Below are 25686 nucleotides of genomic sequence, written 5' to 3'. Positions count from 1 at the left end.
ATATATTACGATTGAAACTTATGTTCAAAATTAGCATCTGGATCAAGCCACCAAGTCCACATCAGGCTAGTGACAGTTCAAGCCATACTCTAGGGTTCAAGGTCTGGTTCCCAGCTTCTCTGGGCCATGGGCATGTCCAGAAGGAGCAAGGGGTGTGGCCAGAAAGCACTGCTTGGCTGCCTCTGTTGTAAAGACTAACAGCTCATGACCCGCAGGTTCCCCAGCCCGTCCTAGATCTGATGTTCAGGTTCAGGTTCAGGTGGATCAAGGACAGGGCCCCCCACAGTAGCACTGCGATGAGTTAGGTTTAGATGCCAAGAAGAGTGGTTTTCTGTCACTACATAGTTGACTGACTGAAACCAACTTTGCAGAAGAAATATGTTGTAAGTTTTTTAGAACCTAAAAGTATACAAACTCTACTTGTGTTACATGCAGAGGTTTTATAGAAAGTGGTTTTGGAGCATGAATGGCACACGAGATAAGCTCTTTCCCTAGTTAACTTGTTCGCCTCTGGCTGTGTTCTAGGTCGCCTCTACCTCGCCCAGAGCACAAAGGTGCTGCGGATGCTGGAGGAGCGGCTGAGGGAGGACAAGGACATCATCACCCGGGAGAACGTGCTCGGGGCCCTGCAGAAGTTCAGCCTCAGGTGCTCCCTGCAGCCCGTCACGGCGGCTCCTGCGAAACCAAGTTGGAGTTTTTATAAGCCACTATTCTGTGTTTATTTAGTCCCAGTGACAACCCAAGAAGCAGGTGATATTACTCAGCCAACACCTGGGGCAGGTTAGGTGACTCCTAAGAGCTAGAAAGCTCGTCTCTCATCCGCAAAACCGCCTTGCTCAGGCTGCTGTGGATGGAGGAAGGCAGTTTATTTATTTATTTATTTTTAAATATGTCTTTATTGCCCGGCCGGGTGTGGCTCAGCGGTTGAGCATTGACCTAGGATCCAGGCGATCGGGGTTCGATTCCAGGTCAGGGCACATGCCCGGGTTGCGGGCTCGATCAATGACTCTCTCATCATTGATGTTTCTGTCTCTCCCTTTCCTTTCCTCTCTCTGAAATCAATAAAGATATATTTTAAAAAAATAAAAACTAAAAATAAAATAAAATAAATATGTCTTTATTGATTTCGGAGAGAGAAAGGGAGAGGGAGAGACAGAAAGAAACATCCATGATGAGAGAGTCAGTGATCAGCTGCCTCCTGCACGCCCCCGACTGGGGATCGAGTCGTGCAACCGGGCATGTGCCCTGACTGGGAGTTGAACCGCAATCTCCTGGATCCTAGGTCGATGCTCAACCCCTGAGCCACACCAGCCGAGCAGGAAGACAGTTTAAAAGGGCTACTGTAGTCTCCTAACCAGGACGATTGTGTCTCAGCCTTCAGAGGTTGAGAGAGACCCATAAATGAAACCTGACAGAGCCTCAGCCTCCCAGTGGTGCACAGTCCACGTGTCCCACAGTGAGCAGTCACAGCAAGTAGGAGAGGTGGCTCTGTGGAAGGCAGGGTTGGCGCCTCCAGGACCCTGTCCATATGTCCCAGCTACACACCCTAGAGTCCCAGCCCTGACCCTCTCGTGACCTGGAACTGCTCCCTGTCAGAAATTTAAAGTCAGACTTCCCTTCTGAGCCAGGTCTGATGTCCTCACAGAGTGTTCTTTTTTTAATCAACAGCTTTATTGAGGTATGTTTTACATACCACCAAATTTGCCTATTTTAAGTATACAAGTCAGTGATTTTTAGTAAATTTACAAAGTTGTATAGCCATCACCACAGTCTAATTTTAGGACAGTCCCATGATCACAAAAGGAAGCTTCATGCCTGTTTACAGTCACTCTTTGTCCGACCCCTGCCCCAGGTGACTGTGACTCTACTTTCCATAGACTTACCTGCACTGGATATTTGATGTAAATGGAATCAGATAATGTGTGCTCTTGTGTGGCTGGCTTCTTCCACTTAGCGTAATGTTTTTGAGGTTCACCCACATTGTATACATGTTGTGCTGAGTAGCATTCCATGTGCAATAGAGCACGCTCATCAGTTGGTGGCTATCCGGGTGGTTCCCGCATTTGGGCTGCTATGCATGATGCCGCTGTGAGCACTTGTATGCGGGGCTTGGTGTAGCCGTGCTTTCCTTTCTCCTGGGTAGGAATCGCTGGGTCCTAGACTGACTCTTCCAGCATCCACACCCCCCAGGACCACCTCACATTCTCTTTGACTTTATTATAATTCTGGTACCTTGAGTCCTCAGCCCTTCCTGACAGTCAGTCCTCTTCTGAACGCACTTTTGTCCCATCAAGCGTGGGTGACCTGCCAGCCTGCCCCGTGACGTATTCTACGTGTGCATGTGCTTGGTGCAAAACAGTGGCAGGTATTTAGCTCCTGCTATTTGCCAGGGTCCTGCCAATGAGGAAAATCTCTTATTCTAACTCTGAATTGAAAAGAACTGTGAATAATCTCCAGAGTTGTTATTTTTTCAGAACATATAAACACTTCATTTCTGTTTGTTTAAAAAGATAACAGCTTGGTACTGACTGGAAAAATTTTAGAAACTCAATAGCTGTAGTTAAGTAACAACTAAGATAAGGTAAAAAATACTTTTGCCTGGTAAATACAGCTGTCGACTGCCAATTTTGCCTTTTCCTCCAAACAATCGTTTAAGCTTTCTGTTCTGGAAACGTGCTTAATGTTTTCACAGTTTTCCAGGGTCACTGCAATGACCGTAGAAAGTAGTTAGGCTCAGGGAGAAGGCCGCCCTCTCTGTACTCTAATAAATGTCACTGAGCAGGTGGGTGTGAAGAGCAGCACAAGCAGATGCCATACCCATGGTGGTCTCACTGTGACTTGTCCCCCAGGAGATGTGCAGAGCTATTCTGATTTTCAGAGAATTCAGGTGACTTCTCATGCGGATACCAGGCTTAGTGTTATCAGTTCTTAAGGCCGTGTGCTGTCAGGCAGCGTTGCACGATCCGACGAGGCACTGGATTTTGTAAGATGTGGCACCTGGACTTTGGGTGGAAAATAGTTCTGTAAATATTGTATTACCCAGGTTGTTAAATCATCCGTACTCTGTAGAGATCTGAGTCAAAATGGCATTGAGCTGGTTTTTGCTTCCCTTTTATGCTTTTCTTTATTTTTACACAGTAAAGAGCGTGGGCGCAAAGTGCCTGCACTTGATTATAGCAGACTAGCGTTCAGTAAAAATCTGTTTGTCAGTGAATTATTTCCATGGCTCTGCTTCCTGGGTTAAGTAGTCCAAAAGCTATCAATAAATATCTTAAATATCAGAAAGGAAACTTTCAAAGCAGGAGGTCTCCTCACTGTCTTGTCATTCTTTAAACTCTTAATAATACTTGCGAAAGGTAAAGAGTCTGTTGTTTCAGTTGAGTGGTTCTGACAGTGAGCTGTTCCGTAGCATCAGCGTCTCGGTCACTCAGCCTTCTGCCCTGCGCTCCTGCCTCCCTGCTGCCCTGCGCTGCTGTATGGAGTTTCTCGCCAGCTGGCCTGACCTGTGGCCTGTCTCCTTCTAGGCGCCCGCTGCAGACAGCCATGATTCAGGATGGCCTCATCTTCTGGCTGATCGACCTCCTGAAGGAGCCTGACTGCCTTTCTGACTACACGCTGGAGTACTCGGTGGCCCTGCTCATGAACCTCTGCCTCCGGAGCGCAGGTCTTGCATTCCCCCGGCCCCAGCCCTGCAGCCCTGGCTCCGTGTTGGGGAGGGGAAGAGGCCTGACCCTGGAATCTAATGACCCATGAGCCTGGTCTCCCTCGTAGAAAACTGGAGACAGGAAGAGTTTAAAGCAGTTCCAGCTGGGTATAAAGCTGTGAACCCCTGAGGCCAAAATACCACTCTGGCCTTGGAAAGAATGTGTGATAGCTACATATAAATTCACAAATATATATATACACACACACACGTATATATAACTACATGTATATATTATATATGTATGTAGCACCTGCATTAAGAGGAAATTAATTAGTTCATGTTTTTCTTCATTGCGTTATTCAAAGGTAGGAAGTTAAGAATTAGGATCGCTTTTGTCTGAAAGAGAATATGTTCCCAAGATTGTACAGGTTTAAGTCGGTGGCAGGCAGGGAGAGGCAACCATGCTGCTGCCCTCGCTCACCCGCTTCACCCCGAGGTGACGTGGGCATCACAGGTCATTCCCATACTTGATCAATAGAGGTAGTGATTTAGCTTTTTCCAGTCTCCGTCGCTTCTAAGTGCCCTGATCCCCGGGATGAAAGACGCTTTGGTCGAGGTGCCCAGTCCAGCTGTGCTGAGCTCAGCCTGAGTGCCCCGTGTTGGCAGGTTGCGGGATAAGTGGCTCCAGGCCGTTAGAGGCTGCTGCTCCCTCAGATGCTTTGTGGCCTGAAGTTCTGGTGTGGTTGACCTTACGAGTCAATGACTGTTTCCAGCTTCTGTTTTAAAACTAGCTGTGCACAGAGTCCTAGCTTTAAAGTATTTATTAGGGTCACAGTCGGCTTCTATTATTATCATCAGTTTATTTGCAGTGAGTGTTGTGGTGACACATGGAGTCACTAAAACACCTATATGATTTTGATTGTGAAGGTTTGTGCTCTCGTGAGGCAGGAAGCTGCTCTGTGACATGTGGACTCTCGCTGGAATGAGAGGCTTGTGCTCTGCCTGGAGGAAAATGACCCCATTTACCGAGCACAGGAGTGTGCCGGCCTGTCCTGTCACTTCAGTCCCCATCACCTGCTGGGGTAGATGTTCATAATCCTGAGGGATCCCAGAGGAAGAAACGGGCCCAGATTAGTTAAGTGACTCACCCATGGCTGCACAGCTCATAAGCAGAGGAGCCAAGATCTGTACTCAGGTCTGCTGACCTGGAACTGTGCTTCTGAGTTGACATGTGGCTCTTGTTTTGTTTTGTTCAGGGAAGAACATGTGCGCCTCGGTAGCGGGCCTCGTGCTGAAAGTTCTTTCGGATCTGCTGGGCCACGAAAACCACGAGGTACTCAGTCTGCGCTGCTGGCCCCGGGCTCGGGGACTGCCCAGGACAGTCACCGCACTCCTCCTCCTGCGAGTGTGTGTATGAGCTGCTTCAGAGCTCTCCTAATTTCTGAATCCTACGCTCGGGAGCAGGACCCCTTCCTGCATGCCACCAGCCCTGCCTGCTGGCCCCCTCCTGAGCCTGCCTTTTCTCCTTGTCATCCTTCCGGGCTTCATTCCCCCACGTGGACACTCCTCTGTCGTGTTTAACATGCGTCTGTGGACGTGTAGGTAGTCTGACAGCGTATTAGGATTGTGTGTGTATTTAGTTTGTATAAATAGTGTTGCAGCCCAGCTCTCATTACTTGTCTTACTTTTTCCCCTGCGTGTTTGGGACCTTTCTGTGTTGCTCTGTATGCTCTCTGTGACGGCCAGCTCACTCCTGCAGAATGGCCCTTGCTTGCAGCCCCCACTTACCCGCCACTCCCAGGACTGTCCACTTTGGTTGCCTCCAACTCTGCTCCACACTGGTTGGCAGTGGACATTCCCGCACTTGCCCCACAAGGGCCTGTGCCAGAGCCTCCCTGGGTGCACAGACACTGTGACAGCTGGCCCACCCTTATGTCAGTCTTACGTCCACTGGGTCAGAGTGAAGCACGTGGTTTCCACATGTCTGTCCCTGGTTCAGACAGTCAGCTCCCGTTCTGTTCATTTCTTCACGTTGTGCCGTCCAGGAGCCCCATCAGCTGAGAGGCCGGGTAGTGGTTGCAGTGTGTGCCCTGCCCTTTATATTTCAGACCCGGTGAGCTTCTAACTGCTTCTAGACCTGAATGAACTCTGTTCTCCATTTCTTCAGCTCAGGCAGTTGAAGCTGGTGGGAAATATATTCTGTCTGTAATAGCAGAGGTCGGTTTCAAGTGTGGGAACCAGATGTCAGCTCTGAAAACTGAATCACAGAGGATTCAAATCATGTCATGAACTGTTGGCAATGCATTTGCTTTGAAAATGAGCTGGAAAACCTACCTATACACATTTTAGAGCCTAGAAATATTTCGCTACCCAAATAAATGCTACACTCATGTGTTCTCTACAACATAGTTGTGTTCTTGGAGGACAACACCCAGAAGCCGTGAAGAGAAGATGCACATAATTGACCAGATGTACATTGATTCTTTTGTATGGAAAAAAGTAGCATAACCAAAGTCAAAGACAAGTGATATCCTGAGAAAAAATGTGACAAAAATTTTATATCCCTAATATCTGAAGGACTCCTATAAATTGATGAGCAAAATTCAAACAGAAAAGCCAATAGGAAAAAAGCATAAAGAATATAAATGGAGTAGTAAATCTTGATCTGTAAACATGAAAAGATGTTTAATTTTGCTAGTAGTCAGGGAAACAAAAATATAGATAACTCTAAGATGCATTTTTTACCCATTAGGTTGGTAAAAATTAAAAGTGAGGCATGCCATCCTTGGGGTACGCCCACTAAATCTCCTTTTCGAGTGAATTTTCTTTCTCCTAAACTCTAAGGGTCTCCATGAGACTTACAATTAGGGGAGCAATGGGCAGCAGCAGCTCATCCTGGGCTCACCCCATGAACCTGTCTCCAAGGCCCCTTTTCTCTGACTCTCCAGTGAGCTGACAGCAGCCCCTCCGTGGCTCACTTTCTTTCCCATACATTTCTAAAGAGCCAAAGCAGGACCCCCAGGCTCTCTCCTGTTGCTTCTTCTATCCTAGACCCTTCTTCTTTCACTGTCCACAGCTGTAATAAACATCCTCTTAAAAATTTGAAGACCAGTGGTGGGAAGTGACCCCATCCCCTGCTGTGGAAAGTGTGGGCGCAGTCTTCTCGGAAGGTGCTCTCTTTTGTGAGGCACCTGCATGCCCCTCATCCTGTGGAGCCTGATGTTGGGGTTACCTCTGTGAGCAAAACAGGGGAAACATAAGTACAAGTCTCAGACGATACCAAGTCCAGTCCAGTGGTGGAGGAGTGTGAGGGGCAGAATAGGAGCCTCCGTCGGGGGCTCAGGAAGGGCTCCCTCTGACGGGTCTGAGCCTGTTTTAAAGGATGAGTCAGCTTTTCAGAGAGACACGTGAGGAGTGCGCTCCAGCAAAGTGAGCTGTTAGGACCAGGGCCAAGGCCTGTCGCAGCGTGGTGTGGGGCATCCCCTGTGCAGTGTGGACTCTGCAGTGTGCACTTCATGGTGGCAGGGAGGGAGGTGGTAGAGGCCAAAGCCAGAAGGGTCCCATGTGCTGCACTAAGGAGGTAAGACTTCCCAGGTCGACCTGGCAGGTGTCTGCGGTAGGGAGAGCAGGGATTTGGGCACTGATGTAATGGTTGGATTAAAGGTGCATGTCAAAGGTAGAGACCCATCTGGAGATTGAGGTAGCCTAGGTCAGGGACATGTCTGAACAAGGACAGTAGCAGGCAGATGGGGAAGGAGTTCCCATCAAAGACAGTGTGGAAACTCCACAAGGGAGAGTAAAGAGAGCAGAATCAGGGATGACTCGGGGTTGCTAGCCTGAGTGACCAGGTGGCAGTAATTGTGCAGTGAAGCAGCAGGAGCAGCTTTGCGAGGGAATGAAGACTGGTTCTGACCTCTTTTGGCTGTCGCTGGGACATGCAAATGGAGACACTCACTGTCCTCTCAGCCGGAGGCTCTCAGGTGTGCTGTTTGATGATTGTGTTGTCTAGTATGTGAGAACTTGCAAATGACTGTTTTTTCTCCCCTTAAAGATACAGCCGTACGTGAATGGAGCGCTGTACAGCATCCTCTCTGTCCCATCCATTCGTGAGGAAGCGAGAGCAATGGTAAGAAACGTGCTGAGACACGTGTCCGCTTGTCAGCACCGCCGGTCAAGCTGTGAGGGCAGGGACTTCCTAGACCAGCCCCTTGGAGGGCCCTCAGCTTATGAACACCCGGAATTTTCAGTTTCCTGATGAGAGTCGTAGCTTTTATCAGACTCTCAGGAGATCCCTGGCTCCTTCAGTGATTAAGATCCACAGTGTTAGAAAGTTTCCAGCAAGTTTATTTTTGGAAAGCTGTCAACATTTAATTTAAATGACATTTAGATTTGGGGTTTGGGAAATGCTTATGGATTTCGCAGTAGCAGAAGCTTAGTGGGGAAATGGGGAAATCTGTCACTCAGATTCACCTCCGGGACTCCTGGAGGAGTTGTGGCAGCGGGAGGATTGGTACAAACACTCCTGGAACCAGCAGACGTTCTGATAGCAACCAAATGGAACAGAAAGGCTGGTGCAGGTGCCATTCGTCCAGACGGGGCTTGTGTGCTAAGTAGTGAATTCAGTCTTTAATGTGTCCACGCCAGCGCTGTGCTGGAGTAGGAAACAAGCCGCAGGTGGTTCATGTCATGTCTGGAGGTGACAGATGTATCTAGACCTGATCTCCAAACCCCTGGAGTTTTGTCCGTTTTCCTTACAAGTGAAACCAGGCTAACAGTGTGCGGATTAAATGCGACGATGAAAGGATTAAATCTGTTTCCACAGGATAAATTCCATTTGAGACCAACAAGACATGGCCTTCCATTTGGTTTTCTTTCTTAGAATTGTTTAGTCTTCTGGTTGTTCATCTAAATTGCATCGGTTACTCCAGAGACAAAAATTTATTTAAGAACCAGTCTGTGTGGTCATTCAACAGTGGGACTTAATTGCCTACTGTTTTTAAATTAAAAAATCTGCTTTCTCAATATAGAACAGGGGGAAATAAACTTGATTAAATTCTGCATTCTGGTCATTGAGGTGGCAGAGAAATTGTCAGCCAAACAGAGCACAAGGAACAAAATGTGTGGGCTGCAGAGAAAGAAGGGATGGGGTGACACGGAATAAAGAGCAGGAAAGGCAGCCCAGGGCAACGGGTGGGGGCGGAAGGGCTGGTGGTAAGGGGGCAGGGACCAAGTGGGGGAGAGACACGGCTCTAGGGCATTCGAGAGGGTGGCCCCTAGAGGTCATCCTGTCCGGGGAGAGACAGAGGAGGAGAGGGAAAGAGCCTCAGACTGTGACTACGTCCAGGGTCTCATTCGGCTGCAGTTGAGTCCAAGCAGGAGAGGAGAGAGTGGTAATTGGGCAGGAAAAAGGTTGAATGAACAAGGTCTGTAGGGAACCCCCACATGTTTGGAAATGAAAGTGTTGCTACTTGTAAGAGTTAAGTGCTTGTGTAACAAATACCCTAAAGCTTCCTGGCTTAAAAACTTTATCCCCTCAGTTTCTGTGGGACGGAAGTTCAAGAGCAGGTTAGATGGTGCTGGCTCTCGTTAGATTTTGTTTGTTTGTTTGTTTTTTAATATATCTTTATTGATTTCAGAGAGAGGAAGGGAAAGGAGGAGAGAGAGAAATATCAATGATGAGTCATTGACTAGCTGCCTCCTGCATGCCCCCAACGGGATCGAGCCCACAACCCAGGCGTGTGCCCTGACCGGGAATCGAACCATGATCTCCTGGATCCTAGGTCCATGCTCAATCTCTGAGCCATGCCAGCCGGGCTCATTAGGTTTTAGTCAGGACTTCAGCTGGGCGGCCAAGGCTTTAGTTAGAGTTGAATCTGTTCAGGTTTCCTTTTATAGTTTCTGACGTATGTTTCTAGGCAGCCTCTGATTTACTGAATTACGGGCTTTAAGAAGAAAAGTTGGGCCACTTAGGTAAAGGTGTAAGCAGCACAGGTCTCCCTCTGGCATTTTAACAGATGTTAAAGTCAAGCTCTGCGGGAACCCTTTAGCCTGAGCCGAGGAAGCTTCTGGACACAGGCCCTAAGCAGTTGTCTATTTCACTGTTTATGAGAGAGGCCTCTAAGGGAGGCTGTGGCCGAACTCGGAACCCTGAGGTTTCCCACATTCACTCTTATCCCTGAGGAAGTTTCTCGATTGATAAAGAAATCACATTCTTTTTGCATATAACAAGAATAATACAACCAGACAATGAGGGGAAAAGCATTATAATCTCTCCAGCTTCCATCAGCCGTGGCCGTGCGGGGGAGGGGGCAGAGCCAGTGCCCTCCGCCGTGCAGGTGGCGCCGTATGCCCACAGTCCCGGAAGGCAGGTTGGCCGTCTGTGAGGAACCACTAAAGCCATTTTTGAGCCATTTCTTTTCCTCTGCTCGTTCATGCAGAGACGGTGCTCCACCACGAAGGTGCTCATTTCAACACATTATAACAGTGTTGTTATAACCTGGAAGCAGTGTGAACGTCTGGTACAGAGGCATCGCTAATGAGATCATGGTCCTTTTGTTCCAAGTATTAATAGCTATTGAAGATAGTAATTAGGAAAAGTAGCATGAGGCAGTGTGGGAAGTTTCATCGTGTAATGAGAGATAAAAGCAGAATATGACGTTATAAGAACTCTGTTTTTGCAACTGCGTAAAGCATCTGTGTGCTTTCGGAAAACGACAAAGAATACATAAAAATTATTAGTACCAAATGCTATCATGGTGGTTTTAAAAAAAAGAGCAAAAAGAATTGTTAGTACTGAGCAGAGTTAGTACTTCTCACTGTGCATATATAAGAAAGTGGGGGGGGGTAGCTGAAACCACCCCATTGAAAAGTTTCCCCGCCTCCACAAAATGGAAATGCTCATGGTTCCTCTCCCTCGCCTTAGGGAATGGAAGACATCCTCCGCTGCTTCATGAAAGAGGGAAACGCTGAAATGACCCGCCAGATCGAGTTCATCATCAAGCAGCTGAATTCAGGTCCGTTTGGTGCAGGAACCTGTGGTCTATCCTTTGAATCTTTCACGCTTGCCCAGAAGATGCGAGGACACCCATAGGGGTCACATGTGCCTGGAAGATGAGAGGGCGCTCAGAGGGGTCACATGTGCCTGGAAGATGCTAGGGCACTTATAGGGGTCACACATGCCCTGAAGATGCGAGGGTGCTCATAGGGGGCTTGTCGTACCTCGGAGTTTATTCAGGAGCCCAGGTGAGCCCAGAAACAGAAGTTCAGCCAGGTAGTCAAGGCCACATTGTCACCAAATCAATGATCGCTCATCACACTTCAGGCTTATAGTCAACAAAAAGAATTCAAAAGCAATCACAGAAACACTTCTCTAACTGTAGGTTCTCTTTATGTGGGTCTCCCCCTCCTAATTCTTCCCCCATCTCCAAAGAGAGGCTTCCCCAAGTCCTAGAGAGGCAGTGAAGACAGATGCCAGTCTGTCACACCAGTGCAGAAAATGTGATCCTGCATTCATTCACTCCAGGAAAAGTCTGTTGCCACTGACCGCGTGGGAGGAGGTGGTCTTTCTATTTGGCTTCCTCCATTACCATGACAACTCGCATCCCATAATGAGCAGAAAAGGCCAGTGAAGGAAGCCTTAGATGGGACTGGGATGGTGGAGAAACTTTTAGCTCCTTCTGTGGACTCTTCACACCTTCATCCTGACTTGTACACGAGCTAAGGGCACCTGGCACTGCCAGCATCCAGGGGCCAACGTGTCACTTGTGTCCGTCTATCTGTCCTTTCTCGGCACCCAACAGTCCACATCACTGAAGGTCCAAGTGCACAAATCTGTTCAGCACACAAACAAGGTAAAAATGAATCTCTTGATCTCAACTCTGATCTCAAGTCAGCAATTTGACCAAGGCCAAGCAAAGGGAGATGCCAGGCTCCCTTCCCTGAAAGAAGTCCGCAGGTAGCTCCTCCAGCTCATGGTGCACAGGGCGACCCCACCCCAATTAAATCAGAACCTCTGTGGGGGCCCAGGTGTGAATGGTGTTTAAAGCTTCCAGGTGATTCCAGTGTGCAGCCAAGGTGGCAAATCCCTGCCTTGGAAACGGGTCAGGGGAGACATAGGAGAACCTTACAGGGCTCCTGATGGACAGGAGGCAGCCGGACAGCATCCAGGGTTTGAGAGCTCAGTTCCCTTCAGGCCGAGGGCCCATTTCTACCTGAACAGCCTTCCTTTGGTGTTTAGAAAGCAAGTATAATTCATCTTAAATCCAGGCAGGCAAGGTCTAGGACTTGATTTTCTGCGACAACTCAGATTCTGGCTTTGACGCCCTGTTCTGCTGGGTGGACATATTAAAAAAACAAACAGAAAGAAAACCTTGCCCTCAGTCCTGGCTGAGGTTGCTTCCCAACCTTCTCTGGGTGGACAGGCCTCAGCTTGGGAAGGTGGTGAAATGCTGGGAAAGTCATTCCCTGTCTTCTCCAGGGTCACCAGCTCTGCTGAGACCTCCCTCCAGAGCCAGAGTTCCTCTGTAGCTGTGGGGTCACGTGGGGGTTGGGACCCTCCTTCAGGGCCAACTGTTTCAGTTTATCGACACTCACCACGTCCATTTCCTGGTCAGTCTCCCACCTCCCAGGCAGCCAAGATCAGGGTGGGCCCCTCGCTCTAGCTCTCAGGCTAAAAAATATCTCTTTTCCTTCCACAAAACTGGCCCTTGGACCAACAGCCAAAGAATGTGGGGAGGGAGGGTTTCAGTTTACGTTTCTGTCGGGGATGTGCTTTGGCAAGTGGTTATCTGGGCAGAGCTGGGATGTGTAACCTGTGTGTTCAGGAAGGGCTTGGAAATACCTGCCTAACTCGGTAAGTTCCAGTTTCAGTAAATACTATCTAGAATATTTCCCTTTTGTCTCAAGCACCCAAGTTATTCTGTACCCAGAGATGATGGCCCAGGAGTCTGCTACTTGGAAACAAAATTAGAAAGTTGTGGGACATTTGGCTGGAGGACCAGACATAAGTGCACAAATACCTTAGCAAGTGTCCTCAGCATCACATCCAAACCAACCGACCAGCACTGCGATGGAGCTAGGAGGGCGAGCTGGAGAGCCCACCCAGTCCCGCTTCATCCTCAGGGGCAAACTAACAGCAGAGTAGGAATTAGTAGGAATTTACTAGTTAAAAGTCCGTGAAATGGCCCTGCCACCACCTGTGTCTGGAGTACTGTGCAGGAGGTGACGAAACACCCAGACAAGTGAGGAGCCATCATCAGTAAACATCGATCATCCATAAGCGGTGATCGTTATCAGAGTTGTAGATAAAATGCTGAGTATGTCTAGGGGAGACTGGTTGCTGCTCGGTGAGGAATCGGGAAGGTTTCATGGAGAGAGCAACTTCTGTGTAATGCCTGCCGGGTGCCCAGCCCTGGGCCAGGTGGTTTAAGTCAGGTGTGCTGTGAGATCCCCAACACCCTAGGAAGTAGGTGGTTTCATACCCATTTTACAGATGAAGAAGCAGGCTCATTCCTTCTGTGACTCCATTGTGCTACTAATTTATTCCTCCTTTGTAAGCTCTTTTAAGACCTAGCAGTGAGCCCGGCTGGCGTGGCTCAGCGGTTGAGCATCGACCTATGACCCATGGGACCAAGGTTCAATTCCTGGTCAGGGCACGTGTCCAGGCTACAGGCTCGATCCCCAGTCGGGACCGTGCAGGAGGCAGCTGATCAATGACTCTCTCATCATTGATGTTTCTCTCTCCCTCTCCCTTCTCTCTGAAATCAATAAAGACATATTGGAAAAAAAGGAAAAAAAAGACCTAGCAGTAAACCACAGGAGCCTTCAGGACCCTACCTGCCGTGACCACTACCTCTCTGGAAAAATCATGGGATTTACAAATAGTTGATTTGAATCTCAATTCTGTCACTTACGGGGAGTGTGACCATAAACAGGTCCCTTATGCTCTCTGTCTCCGTTTGCTATAAAATGGGGATAAGAGCCAACAAAATCTTTATGTAGCATGATGCCCAGCAGTGAGACTAGCTTACTCCCCCCCGCATGCCTCTGAAATTGTATGTTGGCTTTTAATTTTTCTCACGCTACTGCTAATGGGCTCTGATAAAAATGGAGAGATGTATTTAAAATTGCTTAGGACGCTATCAAACTATGGCAGAAATGGTACCAAGAACATGATTGCTTTGATGTCACCTAATTCTCATTAGGGTGTTTTGCGTCTCCGTAGAGGCCGAGGATTTTGTCGACCAAGGCCTCCAGCTGTGCGGAAGCCACTCACTGATTGTTCTTTTCTAGAAGAGCCCCCGGCTGCTGGTCTCGAATCCGACGATGATGAAGACGAAGATGATGAAGTGAGTTCAACCCTTCTGATGCCACATAGGGAGCTCATGTCAGGCTATTCTGAGTCCCTTCCCTGCCGTAAAAGTTAGTCCCAAAATGGAGATTTTTCTCCCAGCTGCTTTGTTCCCGGTTCTGTAGGCTGGAGTTCAGCTGGGGGTTTCTGCTGGTGTCATTCGGGGGATGTCACGTGGCTCTGCTCTCCGTGTCCAAGCTGGGCTCGCACCCTCTGTGGCCTCTCACCGTGTGGCCTCTGGTCACTCCGTGGTCCAGCCTAGACTTCCTTTCAGTTGGCCACTGGGCTCCACGAGGGAACAAGTGAAAGCGTCTGGTCCTTTGCTGGGCTCAGTGGTCTCAGAGCATTGCATCTGCTGTGTTCTGCTCAAGGTGCAACCCGGACCAGCCCGGGTGTGGCCGTCAGCCAGACTCCACCAGCAGGAGAGTCAGGGTGGGGGGCTGCTGGGGAGCTTCGGGGAGGTAGGCATCCTGCAGCTGACAAGGGGATGCCACATTCCGTGGCACTTGGGATTTGTCGAAGGTCAAAAGATGACAGGACTTCTTTGCTTTGAAGGGGCCTGAGCCTCTACCTATCTTCTGCAGAGGGGACATCAGGCACGAGGCTCACAGTGAGGATCCGTAGTGCTGAGGAGCGGAGCGCCAGTGCAGGGCGTGGTTCAGAGCTGGCAGGATTATCTGGTTTACTCTGTTATTTTGCATTCTTTTGATACGGTTTCCTGAGCTGTTAAGAGAGTGAAGGCTCAGAAGGAATGTGGGCGAGTCTCGGAAAGTGGTGTGGGAAAGGTGGCTCAGGCTGAAGTGGGATTTGCAGAAGTCAAGCCTTCTCACTGGTTTCCCTCCAGACCCAGAAAAAACGTACGCGGTGTCCTCTCAGTTCTCCATGGCAGTAAATGATTTGCATTGTTTCTGTTTTGTGGGGAGTGAATGCTGGGAGATGCCTTTTTATTTGGAGTTTTGGTCTTTCAGTTTAAAAGGTGTGTAGAAGCCAAGTTTCTGTTCATTGATGTTATCAGTTGGGCAGATAATTCATTTAAGAGCCCTCCACCGGAGAGGACAGCTGTGCTGAGACCTGCCAGTGACGGTCCACCTGCCATTTTCTTCACGGGCCGTAGGTGGCACCAGTAGGTGTTCTCGCTCGCTCGCGCAGCCTAGTGGGACAAGCGCGGTTCTGGACCTCAGCTGGGATCCAGGCCTGCACCGGCCCTTCCTCCTCAAAGGCGAACCAGAGAGGGGAGGGGACCAGCCTCAGGCCACCAGAGATTTAATGGCAGTAAATTCTAGTTTTGAACAGGGATCAGCACACTTCTTCTGTAAAGAGGAAGATAGTAAATATTTTGGCCTTTGCAGGCCACAGGGTCTCTGTTTGAACCACTCAAGGAGCTATGGACAATGAATAAATGGATGACTGTGGCTGTGGTCCCATAAAATTTTATTTATGGACAGTAACATTTGAATTTCATAGGATTTTTATGTGTCACTACATTTTTCCCCCAAATATTTAAAAATGTGAAAATTATTCTGAGCTTGCTGGCTTCCAAAAACAGGCCTCGTGGCCCGTGGGCCATCCCTTGCCCACCTGTGGAGAGAAGCCAGCTCCCTGACTCAGCCGTTCCCCTCAGGACTGTGATTAGACGCGATCAGACACCATTCTGTGCCTGGCCCTTCAATACTGTTTTAAATTGTATTTTGAGTTAATATCTTATTTAATTTCAAAAACTTTGTCATTGTGTCCAAAAGTTCTTCTCAAGACCTATTTTTCCCTTTTCTGTGTTACTGCTTTGGGTTGTTTGGTTTGGTTTTGTTGCTATCAACTCCTTTTTGTATTGCAAGGGGAAATTCATTTGGTTCAACTGTTCTAGTTAATGATGGAAATTCAACTTTTGGAAATTTCCCTATGGAAGCAATTATAGTCTGCCATAAATGAAGAAATATAGAGATCTTTTAATTTTCTGGGCTTTTCGAAACTCTATAGATTTTTATTTTAAGAGGGTAGTGTTTGAAAATACTTGTGATAACTAGAGTTTTCAGAAGGTTCCTATGAGTGGTTTGGATGGGAAATTGTAAGGGAAAGATCTGGCATTTGGGGCCATAACTCAACTCTTTGTCATGAACTCAGGACTCTCCCTCCCTCATGGTTCCCCGAGGAGTATTAGCTAGGGTGGCCTGTCTCTATTTTACTCAGCTTTCTCCAAGGGCAGGTGTTACTTTTTAAATAGCCTTTTAAAATTAGAAAGGAAAAAAAAAAAGTGAGAGATGCTTAAAGGAAAATTTCCAAGAATCACTTGAGCAAGTGGCACTGTTGTTGGAATGTGGCTGTCACCTCCCAAGGTGATGACTTTGAAGAGACAGCGTTCTCAGAGCGTAGAGTCATACGTCATCTTGCTCAGCAATGTAAAACTTTTTTTAATTTAATAGTTAGACCCGAATCACAGATAGCGGAGCTGCTGTTTTCAGTTGGTTGCTTCTTGCCTCCAAAGATACAGTGGCTCTGTTGGAGAGGGTCCAGCGGCTGAGGGCACGTGCTCACGTCACCTCACACTGAGCTGAAATTCGCACTCGCCCAGCCGGTGTGGCTCAGTGCAAGTTGAGCGTCAACCTGTGCACTAAGAGGTTGCCAGTTCAATTCCTAGTCAGGGCACATGCCTGGGTGTTGGGCTCGATCCCCATTGCAGGAGGATTGATCTCATTGAGGTTTCTATTTCTCTCTCTCCCTTCTCTCTAAAAATCAATAAAAACATATTTTAAAAAAAAGAAATCTGCACACTTACAATTCCGACCACAGATCCTGCTCCACTGGACACTCTTAAAAGGACCCCCAGGTGCAAAATCTAATGTTTTCTAATTTCTGAAAATGGAATGACTTGTTCCATTATTAACACTTACTTAACTATGACTGATATACATACATTTATGTGCCAGAATAAAAGCATTCAAAGGTAGACAGCCTTGTAGACTGTCCAGGACATAATGTCAAATGGAAAAAGGAAATTGCAAAGTAATGTGCACAGTATGATTCTATGTCAGACAAAAGTAAACATGTAAACACACATCCTTACGAACTATGTATGTGCTTATGTACCCGCGCAGCAGAAAGGTACGGGCGTGACACCCTCTTTGTTGACCCTGGGCGGGGTGGGAGGAGGTGTGTGGGTGAGAGGCGAAGAGAGGCCTGGCCGCGGGGCTCAGATTCGATGGGGTGAGAAGTGAGGCACGAGGGGCCCGTGCCGGAGGTCAGTTGCTGAGCGCTGTCGTAGACTGGTGGGCAAAAGCCGAACTGGGCGGCGGGGGAACAGTGGGAGGTGAGAGAATGGAGCAACAAGTACATCAGCTCTTTCCACAGATCTGGCTGTGAGCAGGAGAAGGTTGGATGGTAGCTAAACGGGGCATTTTTGTTTTGCTTTAATTTGAGGGGGACCTGAGCAGGTTAAAATGCTGATGGAAGGTCCAGTAGAGGGAGAGGCTGAGCGTTCACGGCAGGAGGAGGGAGAGAGGATGGCACCTGGGCAGGTGTTTTCATTATTTCCTAAATTGTTTCTTATTGTCGCGTGGCCCACAAGATCCAGACCCTTTAAACCTCCCAGGAAATAAAACCATCATTAGATAAGCTTGGACAGGACACACAGGAAAATGGACATGTGACAACTACAATTTAAGGGTTCAAACACATCTCATCTAGCGCTTTTATTGTATTATTTAATACAATTTATTTTTATATTAAATTTGCACTACATGTTCCCAAAGGAGTCCTGATTCCAATGTTCTGGCTTCAAATGACTCATGTTTCCTTATCACTGAGCCAGCCCTCAGGTCAGTAAAGACAAGCGTCATGAGAAGGTTTCCGGGGAATTGTTAGGCAGGTCGAATATGACAGTTCTCTGGGAATGGGGCCTTCTGGGTGCCACCTCCAGTGACTGACTGGCTGCTGGTTTTTGCTTTGATTGCAGGACCAGTGGTTTTCAAAGAGTGGGGGAGAGAGTGAGAGGAGTAGGGAAAGTTTTAATGCCCCATTTGTGCTCTTCCTGAGAGCTAGCCATTTTTTTCTTGAGTAAATGCTCCCCAGATTGTCTCAATCCTCTGGTTAATTTCCAGAGTTCTGAAGAAACTGATTTTGATAATTTTTGCCAGTGTTCGCCTTGCTTTTATGGAGGAATGGATTTTCGGAAGTCTCACTTCATAATTCCAGCTGGCGTTTTGCCTGTTTTGCACTTTGAGTAGCTCTTTTACCCATGCGTGATTCTGTACTTTTATGCATTGATCATTCAGAAAATAATGGTTTTTCAGTTTTTCAGTTCTTCTAAATGTTGCCATATTTCATTATAAAACATCCCCCCAAATTGCATTAGTTACTGCCCCAGCCCGTTTGGCTCAATGGTTAGAGTGTCAGCCCTCAGACTAAAGGGTCCTGGGTTCAATTCTAGCCAAGGGCACCTACCTCAGTTGCAGGCTTGATCCCTGTGGGGCGTGTGGGAGGCAACCAATCAATGTGTGTATCTCACATCGATGTTTCTCTCTCTCTCCCTTCCACTCTCCCTGAAAAGCAATAGCAAAAATATCCTCTGGTGAGGATTTTAAAAAAAATAAAATAAAATAAACTGCATTAGTTACTATCACCCCTGGTCTCTATAGAAAGTCTTTGGGTTTGGGGAAGCTAGCAAGCTCACAGTAGATACCGTCAGGTGGTTTCCTTGAAGTGACAGGCTCACCTCATTAATTTTTAAGAAAATATCTGCCACACACCCAGGTCTGAATAACCAGCTTGTCTGTCATTCTTTCACACTAAAATGGCATTCCAAGAAAAAAGTGCTTTGTTCAGCCAGCAACTCCAATAATCTCACAAGTGCTTTTCCTCAAGAAAACCATCATTTGCGTCCCATTGTTACACAGATGGGCCACAAGAGTCACAGTTGAGTAACATTAATTCCTGCTATTTCATCAAGGACTCTGTCAGATGAAACTCTGTCACCTTCCTGTCATCTACCTGTCTGTCATCTTTATCTATCGCGTGTCTGTCTGTGTGCCTGGTGGCAGTGGGAACACAGCGACTATACCACGGTTTGGTAGCATCGCCTAATAGACACTCAGGCACCAGAGGTCTCCCCTTCATTGCTTTAGCACCATCAGTGCAGATGCCGGGACAGTTGCTCCAGGATAAACCGTGAACGTCAGTCAGTGTGTTCAGTGCGTTAGTATCTCAGCAGCACCACTCGTGTTTGGTTGCCAAGCATTCCCAAAGAAGATCCTTGGCCCAGAGTTACTGTTGGCACTGGGTAAATGCAAGGCAAATAGCAGGTCCAGCCGTACTTCTGCAGATGACACCTTAACTCGGCATTTATGTTTGCAGCTTAGTCTTTATTCAACAAGCTACTGTTTTAGTGGAAAGGAGCACACTATAATTTTCTAACTTTCCGTCCAGCAGGCAGTCAGTGGTGTGAGCTGTACGAGGCTACTGTGTGTTTCTCCAACCATGGCAGTGCAATATGTTACCCTTCAAGGTTCTTCAGTGGCTTTGTTTTTTAAACATTTTTTTGTAAGAGGGGAATAATTTTAGTTTTATAGAAAAAAAATAATACAGAGATTTCCTTGGATACCCATCATGCAACTTCCATGGCTTTTAAATCTAGTTTGAAAACTTGTAACATTTTCAGTTTTTGACTTTTTAAGAAAAAATACATTTGTGTTTAAAATATTCAAGTCCTTTCTCTTTAAACTCTTACTAATTGGTCTCAAAATTATACCTCATCTTAACTGGCCTATGATACTATTCAGTTGTGTTCTGTTACATAAGACACAGTAGGGTAAATTATTGACATCTCTTAAACAGGGAAAGATAGCGTCCATATTTCTGTCTTTTATTTGCAGTTTTGCCCTCGGACTAGATTCCTCCCTTCCATGAATCAGAGAGCTTTCTGATAAGTTCGTTTCCTTTTTTTCAGCATTTTCCCATCAGTGTGCAGCTCTAGGTTAAGAAAGCAAGTCCTCTGCTCTCCCTTTTTAAGCCAGTGATCTGTCCTTAAAAACATAAGAAAAAGGTATTATGAACAAATTTTCTTATATCCTTTATCTTTTATTTTAGAATGAATGAGTCTTAAATTTTTAAATAGTAGTTTTAGAGAAATTTTTAAAACTTAGAAACTTTTTTTAAATTTTAAATATACCATTGCAGCCCGGCCGTGTGGCTCAGCAGTTGAGTGTCAGCCTAGGATCCAGGAGATCACGGTTCAATTCCGGGTCAGGGCACATGCCCGGGTTGCGGGCTTGATCCCCAGTGGGGGGCGTGCAGCAGGCAGCCGATCAATGACTCTCATCATTGATGTTTCTCTCTCTCTCCCCTTCTCCCTTCCTCTCTCTGAAATCAATAAAGATATATATTTTTTAAACTACCATTGCAAAATAAAGCAATAAGTGTACTTCTAGCCTGTTTCTGCAGGAGAAAGGAAAACTTCAAGATTTCAAAATAAGGATTTATTGGGTGATAATGAAGCATATCAGTAATAGATATGACTAAAGATAGACAGGAAAAGCACAGTAGAATTATTGAGAACAAATTCAGCTATGAAAATCTAGAAAATACAGGGATACTCAGGCATACACTACATTAGCGATCCAAGTTGTGGCGTCGCTGGTCACGCGGCCTTTAGACAACCTCATTAGATAAGAATGAAAAAGACAGGTCTTATTACATCAAAATAGTTATGTATTATTTTATGTTGTGTAATTATATAAAATATATACATCTATTATATCTGATATGTAATAATACATTATTGTGAACATAGTTTAGACTTTATAAACCTCCTGAATGAGTCTTGAGGCCCCCAAAGTCTCCCAGACCACACTTTGAGAACCATTGGTTTACACTTTTGTTGTATACAATGTTTATGAGTTTGGGTATCAACATTTTCTCTTTATAAAATAGATATGATGATTTTTCATCTTTTCTAGTGGCTGGAATTAGTTTTACTTTATTTTGTCTGATCGGTTCTCCTGCCTCCACCCCTTCCACCTGGCCCAGTGGCTTATGTGCATTTCTGAGGAAGGGAAGCTGGTCAGGTACGAGGAGGACAGCTGGTGGGTGGGTCTGCCATTGACCCGCCAGGTGGCTGCGGAAGACTCAGGCCCAGTGACCCTCTCACGTGACTTGTTGACTATGACACAGGAGGCCTGGACGTTTTCTTTTGTCTTAACCACATTTCCTAAAGCTGGGTCTTGTCCTTTTTTTTTTTTAATTCTTACCAAGGATGTGGTTGTTTTGTTTTGTTTTGTTTTTTTAAGAGAGAAAGGAAAGGAGAGAGAGAGAGAGAAACATCCATGTGAGAGAAACATCGATCAGTTGCCTCCCATACGCTCCCTGGCCAGGGGTCAAACCCACAACCTAGGTATGTGCCCTGACCGGGAATTGAACCTGCAGCCTTTTGGTGGACAAAACGATGCTTCAGCCAACTGAGCCACCCGGCCGGGGCCGGGTCTTGTTCCTTTAAAAAATTCCATGTCAGTACTTTTCAAGGTAAAACTTAGTATGATGCTCTCTTTGGGTGCATTTACCAGTACCAGGCCCTGCATGGGCACAGTATGCAAAGAAAGGGCAGCTCAGGCAGTAGGACTGAATCTGGCTTCACTGAGGATAATCAACATCAAAGCACTTGGCCCAGCTCCTGGGACATTGCCGCCCTTGGTGAATGTTAGCTCCCATTATTGCTGTCACGGTGATTATACACTGATACTGTCGCAGGTTCAGGCCCACGGTGCCTGGCTGCAGAGAACCACCCTAAGGTGTCCCTGCACCCAGCACCCCTCTGTGCTCTGGCTCTGGTGAAAGCACGGGTGCCAGAGAGAGCCCCAGGTGTTGTGAAATACAGTGTATTAACCGAAAATGTGAGGGTCAGTAAGGCTAACCCATCAGAAGACCATTGGCTTTGAAGAGCTAGTTCGTTACAGTTCCCGGGAGGGGCGGGCACGCCATGTCCCAGGGGCTGCACAGGGAAGCACCAGAGTCGGTTGGGAGACAGAAAGAGAGGGCAAGGTAGCCAACAGCCATTACTGTGGTTTCTGCAGTAAGGAGTGGGCCAGACAGGGTGAGCTGGTTTAGGTTGGACTAGTCTGAATAGTTTCAGTGGGCTCTGGGTAGACCCATGTCCCTGGGGTGATTAGGGCAGGTGGATAATGCCCTGAGTGTGAGCCGGGTGTTTGGGTGGGGTGGTTGGGTGTGGGCTCTGGGTTGGTTGGTTTGCATTTGAAAGGTGTGCTCCCCAGTGAGTTGTTTACTATCTCAAGGAATTGGCTAGTCCTGGGAAAGGTGGTCCTCCCAGGGTCAGGAAGGCCCAGCTGTCAGAGCATCAGAATAGAGGAAATGAAAGACAGGATTCATTCACGAGGCTCCCAGCCTGGCCTGCCCGACGCTCAGCCTCACCTCCCTCTTCTCCCTCAAACAGACTCTGCCGGCCTAAAGCTCAGGGACCTCACAAGGTCTCAGGCCCTCCCTGTGATTTTCCTGCCTCCTTCCTCCTGTCATTGCTGCTGCTGGGTTCCAGGGCTGGGACACCCTGCCATCCTCATGCTAGTCATCTGACCACAGATTCACACTGATCCCCTTCATGCTCACCCCAACTGATAAAGGCCAAAGTCTCTCAAAAGGGATTTTTATTTAAAAACTTAGCAAATTAGAGAGTGTTAGAGTTATTAGTTCCCAGATCTCAATGGCAGAGAGGGTGGGCGTCCCAGCCGAGGAACGCCATGAGCTGGGAGCACGGGCCTGACACCAACCCAGGATGGTTCACCTTGGCCCCGGCTTGGGGCGTGCAGAGTGGAGCCGGGGGAGACAAGGTTGGAAAGGTGACCTGGAGCCAAACTGCAGAAAATGGAGGACACTGAGTATTTGTGAGCCTGGGAGGAATTCCAACAGGGCTATGCCTTCAGAAGATTCATCTGGTGTAGGTGTTCAACTTAACTGAAGACCGGGGAAGCTTAGGAACACCTAGCAGTGCTTGCTGTGTGCACCCCAGGGCCAGAGCTTAATGAGCTCCCCTCCTTTTATTCCTCATGGCACTTTTGTTGAGTGGGTTCTATTTTTTGCCTTATTTTTGGATGAGAAACCAAAATTTAGAGAGGTTCAGAAACTTGTCACAGGGGCAGTAATTGGGGGAACTGAGGTTCAAACCCAGGCAGGTGTCCGAGTTGCGTGCCTGCCCTCCCACAGCACGCTCCAGGGAGAGTGGTGATGCCCGTGGCCAGGGCAGGGAGATACTCTGCAGTGGCTCCTGGAGGGAAACCCTGCAGGAATGGGTAACTGGCAGGCCTGCCCTGAGCACTGGAGGCTGGAACCTTGGACCCCAGAGAGTTGGGAGGATGGCGATGCCTGTAGCAGGTGGGGAACACGGCCTTGGGGTGGACACGTGACTGTGTAGGGTGAAACTTGATTTTGTGAGGAGGGTACATATCGTCCCCTGGCTGGAACAGAAGATGGTGGGACCCGGAACCAGCCAGTGTCTGAGCAGGCCTCCCTCGGGTGCCCTTGACATTGCTGAGAGCTTGGGCCACGCCTCCTTTCCCTTTGGCCACCTTCATACATAACCTGTGAGGTGCTGACCCACCCAAAGCTGGTCCGGGTGCAGAGAGCCACGGGTGAGCTGCTCTCCCGGAACCGCTCTGCTCTGCTGGCCCCGCCGTGGTCAGCTTGCTTGGCATGGGCGGACACACTTTTAATTCCATTACCTAATTGGCAAAGAACCGTCTGTCTTATGTCTGCATCACTTGTTGGGCCTTTCCATTATTTAACCATGTCCATAAAAAAACAGTGTTCCCAATTAAAGCTTTTGCCTTTTTCCTGGTTCTAAATTCATTAATTTCTGTAGCACGGCTCCTGCACTCTCAGACCCTGGCTGTGTTGAGCTGCCCAACAGGCTGACTCACGGCCACTGCCCCCATTTCCACTGCGGTTTCTATGGGAACAGACGTCGGACGGCCCAAAACAAGGTGAGGCCTCGGGGACACCTGGTGATTCTCAGGCATTTACACACCTTATTGTCCAGCATCTGTTTCCATGGAAGCAGATGCAGAAATGGTCGACCAGTGCTCTACAGTAAACCTTTTCTTATCTAACTTTTTACAAATACCAAAGCAGTGCATGGCTTTTTCCTATCATCACAGATTTTTAGAATAATAGTGCTTTTTGGTAGTGAGGCATATATATTCCTAATTTTGACCTGTTTGATAAATCCTTATACCTAAGTGCATTCCCCTAGCCCTACCCAGAGTTATCCACTTTGGCACTGTTGCCATTTTGGCTGGATAATTCTTTGTGGTGGGGCTGTCTGTACACTGTAGGGTGTTTAACAGCATCCCTGGCCTCCACCCAGGAGACGCCAATATTATCTGCCCCACCCCAGAGTCACGATAACCAAAATGTTTCCAGACATTGCTAAACGTTCCAGGGAGGCAAAGTCATCCCCAGTCGATGGCCACTGGCCTAAGTCAACATTGCAGAGACTCGCTCCATGTTCCTCTCTTAAGAGTTCTGTTGCTTTAGCTCTTAATTTAGATCTAGGATCATTCTTAGTTAATTTTTGTGTATGGTGTGAGATAAATATTTAGTGTAATAATTTGTGTGGTTGGGTTTAATTCTGCTATTTGCCATCTGATTTCTGTTTATCTCATGCATTTTTTCCTCTGTTCCTTCTGCCTTCTTTTGTATTAAACAGATATTTTTAATACATCATTTTAATTACTCATCTTTTTAGCAGTATTTGCCTTTTTTTTTTTAAGTTGGTTCTAGGGATTACAATATGCAGTTTTTACTTATCACAATCCACTTCAAGTTAATACAGAGCTGTTTCCAGTAAAACAGAAGAACTTTGCACCAGTGTGGCTCCATTTCTATTCCTCTTTTGTGCTCTTGTTGCCATTAGTGCTGCATTTATATTTATTATCAAGCCCGTGTTATAAGTTTTTGCTTTAAACAGTGATATGTCTTGCCCTGGCCAGTGTGGGTCCTTTGGTTGGGTGTCATCCCATGCACCCAGATGTCACTGGTTCGATTACCAGTCAGGACACATGCCCGGGTTGCAGGCTCGATCCCCAGTAGGGGGCATGCAGGAGGCAGCCAGTGTTTTTCTCTTCTCCCTTCCTCTCCTTCTAAAAATCAATAAACTATTCTCTAAATTAAAAAAAAAAAAAAAAGTGATATGTCTTAAAGAAATTTGAGAAAAGAATATACCTGTGTATCCGCACACGTGTTTACCAATCCCCTGCTCTCCGTTTCTTCCTGTGTGAAGCTACCATCTGAGGTCATTTCCCTTTCGCCCGAAGCACCACCTTTAGCACTTCTGGTCTTTCAGTTCTGTTAACAACAGAGTCTCTCGCTTTTTAAAATCTGGAGCTGTCTCTGTCTCACCGTTTTTGAAGGACACCTTCACTGCAGTTAGACCTCCTGGTCAACAGGTTTTCTCTAACCCTGTGGATGTGTCACTCTGTTGTCTTCCGGCGCCCACTGCTTCTGAGGAGAATCTAGCCGTTGTTTGTCACTTATCATTGTTTCCCTGTATGTGATGAGTTGTCTTTCTCTTGTTACTTAAAATTCTCTTTAAGATACAGTTTTGGCTGCCAGCAATTTGATGTGCCTAGGTGTGGCTTTCTTTGTATTTATCCTTTTTAGGGTTCATTGAGCTTCTTGGGTCTGTAAGTTACAGTTTTTCACC

The 25686-nt window shown here is 47.2% G+C and overlaps 1 protein-coding gene across 2 annotated transcripts in view; it reads left to right on the top strand.

The window, feature by feature from the left end:
• Positions 1–25686, top strand: part of ARMC9 (armadillo repeat containing 9) — a 74105-nt gene that overhangs the window by 34203 nt on the left and 14216 nt on the right. The window contains exons 14-19 of one of the 2 annotated variants that reach the window (XM_081142780.1): positions 526–646; positions 3525–3664; positions 4903–4979; positions 7698–7772; positions 10569–10659; positions 13937–13992. In XM_081142780.1, the coding sequence (XP_080998906.1) occupies positions 526–646; positions 3525–3664; positions 4903–4979; positions 7698–7772; positions 10569–10659; positions 13937–13992 (560 nt within the window). The remainder of the gene's footprint in view (positions 1–525; positions 647–3524; positions 3665–4902; positions 4980–7697; positions 7773–10568; positions 10660–13936; positions 13993–25686) is intronic. The other variant, XM_081142781.1, reaches the window with a different exon arrangement.

This window comes from Miniopterus schreibersii (genome assembly GCF_964146895.1).
Source record: "Miniopterus schreibersii genome assembly, chromosome: 7".
Taxonomy (NCBI): Eukaryota; Metazoa; Chordata; class Mammalia; order Chiroptera; family Miniopteridae; genus Miniopterus; species Miniopterus schreibersii.
Note: the sequence above shows the minus strand (reverse complement) of the source record. Positions and strands in the feature narration are given on the sequence as shown.